General features: G+C 38.4%; 1 protein-coding gene across 2 annotated transcripts in view; it reads right to left on the bottom strand.

Moving 5' to 3' along the window:
* Positions 1–359: 359 nt before the first annotated feature.
* Positions 360–6,000, bottom strand: part of hipk3b (homeodomain interacting protein kinase 3b) — a 98,359-nt gene continuing 92,718 nt past the window's right edge. For both annotated transcript variants that reach the window (XM_056267892.1, XM_056267891.1), the window contains exons 14-16: positions 4,571–4,800; positions 3,476–3,621; positions 360–2,302 (exon numbers count right to left, since the gene is read on the bottom strand). In XM_056267892.1, the coding sequence (XP_056123867.1) occupies positions 1,826–2,302; positions 3,476–3,621; positions 4,571–4,800 (853 nt within the window). In that variant the 3' untranslated portion in view covers positions 360–1,825. The remainder of the gene's footprint in view (positions 2,303–3,475; positions 3,622–4,570; positions 4,801–6,000) is intronic.

Here is a 6,000-nt window from a genome sequence, read left to right as displayed (position 1 = left end):
TCAACCCACACCAACATGGCAACCCTGCCATCATACAACTCTGACAGTGATTCAATGATGGCAAGCCTATAATATGATTGGTTTAAGAGGCACCATTGACCGTTAGGATTTTTGCAATGGTAGAGCCACGGAGGATGATTCTTTGTTTAAGAGAATCTGACAGCCTTTGCATCGGGAGTTTAACTACGATGCCTTGAAATATCGCTAGGTTCTGGAACAGAGCGTTCAAATTACAGTCTTTGGTGGTGCACAAGCAAACTTCATTTGAGAGGCAAAAACACAAACCAAGCAGAACAAACTCAATACAAAAATGCTATATATATATATATATATATATATATATATATATATATATATATATATAAACACACAATATATTTATTCTCCCTGACGGAATGTATAAAATGCAGTTGACACCAACAAGCTTTCAACATATGATATAATGGTATAATTAAGAAAAAAAAATCAATTCACACATGCATAAATGATAATTTCACACCTTAAACCGTGTCAAGCTTCAGCACTAAAAATACTAGCTCTATTATATGTATATATATATACTCATATGTGTCTATACATCAAATACTGCATGGTCTGCTCAGGCTAAGATGAATCCATGACCCTGAATCAAAGACCGATAGTTGCATTTGTGTCTTCATCTAGTCGAAGCCATGCCCACCACACAAAACACAAACACACACAAACCCGAAGAACTAAATACACAGACAAAAAGAAAAACAAACCTTTAACTATATAGATTGTATTGCAGTTTTACTAAACAGTACAAATACTGTTAGATTTGTAGACTTTTCTCAATAGAAATTCAAAGAATTCTCTACACAACTAATAAATTCAAGATAACAACAACAACAAAAATTTGATCAAAACAACAAAATCAACAGCAAGCATTCGCAGCAGCAAAAGCTGGCTGTTCTCCTATGAAGTAACGAAAAGTAACTCACTACATCTCAAATATACATTGGATCCAAAAATAAGCACTGCAGTTTGTGCAATGCAGTACATTGATGCCTATCTATGCATGAAATAAAACACCAGTGTGTATATACATTACACACACACACACACTCACACAAAAAGAATGCATGGACTGATTCGAATTGCAAGTGCTGCAGTCCAGGACACGTACACACACAAACACATTGTATACACACAGAGAGAGTGTAGTAGAACAAACAACTGCCGATATATATAAGGCACTATGGCTGGGGACAACAATGCAGCGAGCCTCTCGACACAAAGAGCCCCTATAGGCTTCTCTCTGATCAACATCATGCAACACATGCAGAATGTGATGAACGACTCTTTTAGGAGACTCCATTCCAAACGACACCAAAGACACCGAGAAAAGTACAAATACTTGGAACGCAAGAAAACACGGCAAGTGGACACATTTCATCAGTTGTGAACACCACACTGGGCTGTCTTTACAAACAAAGATGTGTTGTATACAAGGTAAAGGCAATGTATAAAAATAAGTTGACGATCACATGATTTTGGACACCATCCATTGTTGATATTCATTAGAGGAGCGTTCAAATCTGAAGATCTGAAAATCCGATAAGGTAATCAAATGTGCAAAACAGTTTTTTTTCTTATTTATCCAATCTCTTGCTTCTCAACCGTGCACATTCTTTATCTACATGCTAAAGACTTTCCAAACGTTTCCTTTTTAAAGCTAATTTTAATTGCACTGAAGTCTGTGTGATTCAGAGAAACTGCTTCCTTTCTTTCTTGTGCCATGGCTTCGGGTGGTTTCTACAGAGAGCCTGGCACCACGCCTGCCATAGGGTTGCAGAGCGAGTCTCTAGATGTATGGGTATTGGTTTAGTTTGGTGGGACTGAGGGGGAAGCCTGCGTATGCGGGTGATGCGATGAAGGAGTGTGGCGGGAACAGGGGCTTGAATTGGCCTTGAGGGTGGAGGGTGGGTGAGGGCAAGAGGCGGTTGAGCCCCACAGTGACCTGGTGCACGAGGTGGCCTGCCGGATGGGAGAGGCCATATGCCGTTTGAAAGACGTGATTCCGTGTGGACCCAGGTGAAGCCAAGAGGTGGGCCATGGGGGCATTTGTCACCAGGGGGCCTGAAGGGGGGTAGGACAGTAAAGTTGGCTGGGTGTGAGGGTGGATGCCCAGGTGTGATTGAGGAGGGTGGGCTGTGTGGGTGGGACTAGCATGAGGCAGAGTGAAGGTGTGGCCATGTACGGTGGGCGGGATGAATGCTTGAGGGCGGCGGTGGCTGTAGTTGCCGTTCCACTCCTGGTGGGATGAGCCATAATGCTGGACCTAAAGCATGAACCAATCAGTTTATTCCAAGAAAGAACAAATGGCAATCAAGTCATAACTAAGACTGGGTTGTTGTAAGTAAGGACGCACCAATATGGAAGCCAATCAGCCAATAATTATTTTTGTTATAGCCGAGAACCAATAAATGGCCAACCATTTTTTGTTTTAAAAGGGTCATGACATGAGAAATTAAATTGTCCTTAATCGTTTGAGAGGTCTTTGTACCATTAAAACAAAAATGCCAGTACAAAAAAAAAAAAGCATTAATGTAACCAAGCTCCAAAAATTGCTCGTTTAAATAGTGGGATTTGTGACGTCACACGTGCAAATACATTAGCAAATGACTGCCCGTAGAGCAAGGCATCATCTAATCTTTTTACATTATCATACCATTTGGCCAAGGCCAATGGCTGACACCTGTTTACACCGGACGCAAGCATAGAGTCGCATTAAAAGCAAATATAATTATTATAATCAGTGACGCTGTCTACAGTGGATCCCGTATACAGATGCCCGTTCAATTTGTGATTTACTCAACATGCTTGAGCTACTCCCAAAAACAGGACAAATAGAAGCGTAAAAGAAAATTCGCTTTGATACATCCGGTTTAAACAGCGTGTTAGTGTCTGTACAGCCGTCAGAAGAACACCAGCGTCAGGAACAAGTGGATGGTTTATTTTTAACTTTGTGTGCAAAAACTTTATTATTATTATAAGTGAACCTCAAGGAACATAATTAAATGATTGTAAAAAAAGATCCACGTCATGACCCATTTAATAGATATTAAAATTCGAATTTTTCCAATTTATAAAATTAATTTACAATGTACATAAAAAAACACATTCATTTTGAGATCTGCTAAAGATTATAATTTAACAATATTATTTTGCCAATACATTTTTTTTCACATCGCTTCTCCTTAAAATAAGTGTGGCGGTAAAAATTGTGGCAAAATGCTCCATGTCAAAAGGCCTCAAGAAGTTTTTGAACACCAATTCGATTTAAATTCGACCAATTCGAACACAAGACATCTCAGCTTTTAATTTATTTATTTTTTATATATATTTTTCGCGTTAGTACATAGTAGTGGTATCTAAATATAATATCTGACTTTACAACAACCAATAAAATAAGAAGTGCAGCAGGTTTAGAAACAGGTGAGGAGGAACTGACCTGTCCAAAGGAGAGCTGGTGTTGAGAGTGCTGCAGGGGTGGGAAAGCCTGTGTGGTCTTCCGTTGGTGGTTCACCAGTAATGTTGAGTAGGGCGGCTGTCTGTTGGAACCACTGCGGCCTTTGGGTGGGCATGATGGCTCTATAACTACAATGGAAGAAAGAGCAGGCAAAAGTAGCCGTCACTACTTGAAAACCTCATAAAATAGTGCTAGATAAGTTTACACTTCTTGCAAGAGGGATTCAGAACAACAAATGGCAAAATGAAAAAGATATTCCAAAAAAGAAGAAAAAAGAAACCACATCAATCAAACTTGCCCTGTTTTCTAATATTTACACCAGAGGCATTAGTTTGGAGTAAACCTAGTATTTAAAAATAGAAATTGAATTTGAAGCTAAACTGATTCCTATTTAAAGAATTCACCCCGAAACAGCAGTAAAAAAAAACAAGAAAAAAACACCCATTTTCAGTCATTAGCATCATATACATCAGGAATTCCCAAACTGCATGGGGTTTAAGAGTTGATAAAAAGCTAATAATGAATTAAATCAATGTACAATTCAAGTAAATAAATAAATAAAATCACTTGCTAAAAAATACTTTTTGTTTACCTATATGATGTGACCATTAGCTGAGAGAACCGTGACCATGCAAATGTGTTGTTAAATTATTGAAATATTAACTTTTTATTTCAAGATTTGGCTGACCAAAATGGGAATCTCTAATATACATAATCGTTGGCAGTTGGTAGGGTGGCCTAATGGCTTCAGTGAGCCCCTCATCTCCAGTACACAAAAAACTGACAAGCATTGTGACCCAACAAATGTGTTCTGGTCCAAATGTTTTATTGCAAATGGAGACTGTTGTCCATGATGATTGTTTTTGTCTGTGTATGATTATAACTTCTGTTGTGAGTATATTATTCAAACCAGGCTGCTGCTTCAAACTAGGGCTGCTTGTCTCCCTTTAGGAGTTGGGACATTTTTCCCCTGTCTGTCTTATGGTTGACACTCACAAACTATTTTTTTTCATACAATATGAATTTGAACTGGGTTTGTCAGTGATGTACTTTGAAAGATTTGGTGGGATTGGTTACCTTTGCGGCCCATCAGCTCATTATTCTGAACCCGCATGGGCGGCACCACCATGGTGCGGATGGGCAGCTTGGCAGACTCGGTCTCTGTAGTTCTATTGGCTTTGCAGTTCTGGTTGTTGTCATTAATATAGGTGGCCTCCAGGAAGGGGCTGTCAGCTCGACTGGAGGACACCGACGCAGGCGAGCCATCCACCGTATCACATCCACTTTCGCGCTCATCATCTGACATACTGAACACAGACCAAATCAATCACTCTCAGACACACAGAGCAAAGAACATACTCACTGATAAACAGTGCTCAGAATGGAACACTAGTATGCACTGATTAAACAACAACAACAACACAAGTATGTGAAACTATGCAGTACGCGACAAACATTCTATAAAATTCAACATTGTCACATGGCCTCTTTACTTTACATGTTTAATTTAGTGAGTAACTAAATCTACTTATCACAAAGATAAGGATATCATGTAATTTAGTTTGCAATTAATGATTTTGTATTTAAAAATATTTAATCACTATTAATTAAAAAAAATAAAAATCAGAATCATCAATCTGCTAGATAACAAATTGAAAAAAAAAAATATATAGGGGCATTTTTCCTTCTAATATTTTAAATATTTGAGGCAGTTTGGTCTCTTTCATTATCATTTTTGCCCAAGGCCTAGTTAATTTCAAGGAAAATCCTCAACTTGGTAAAAAAAAATAAAAAAAAGTCAAAATTATGTCAAAATGCCCATTTTGTCAAGTATCCTCGTAAGCACAGTCTTAGATTAGTTAAAGTCTTAAATGAACAAAGAGTTATGAAAATGTGATGCATCAGATCAGTGTCGTGCGGCAGGTCTTAAAGTGACAGCAGCCTAATAAACCCCCTGCTGTCTGTCATTAATAATCAAACAACAACAGAAAGAGACAATAACTCCCTGCTCTTGACTGAATAACACACGTTCACGCAATAACATCGGCTCTCATATCAACACAGCACACATGTATCGTTCTTAACCCTTTGATGCGTACGATCACACCGGTGTGATCAGTCTAGCCTAGTCCCAGATGCGCTCAGCGCTAGTCATATCACAACTATTCAGTGTTTTCAATCACATAATGTTTATTTTAGGTTTCAGACATTTAAATACACATAAGTACGAGCAAAACAATACATTCATAGTTTGTAAAATACACACTGATGTCTATGGAATCGGCTATAATAATCCTTTCCAATATAATTTGACGAAGTGTTTTAAATTGTAGAGGTAACTATAACGTTTACTCTATTCTTCTCCCAGTTCACCGGTCACTTACTTTCATGTATTTCGGGAGAAGTTGGTGAATTTATGTGATGTAAATCTGACACATCCGATTCTCTGAATTGCGGTGCAAACTAAAATGGCGGCGCCCATCGCACGTTATAGATCAGCTAACATT

The sequence above is a fragment of the Rhinichthys klamathensis genome, unplaced genomic scaffold (genome assembly GCF_029890125.1).
Source record: "Rhinichthys klamathensis goyatoka isolate OS25496 unplaced genomic scaffold, OSU_Roscu_1.1 h1tg000265l_1, whole genome shotgun sequence".
Classification (NCBI taxonomy): domain Eukaryota; kingdom Metazoa; phylum Chordata; class Actinopteri; order Cypriniformes; family Leuciscidae; genus Rhinichthys; species Rhinichthys klamathensis.
This window is presented reverse-complemented; position numbering and strand designations above follow the sequence as displayed.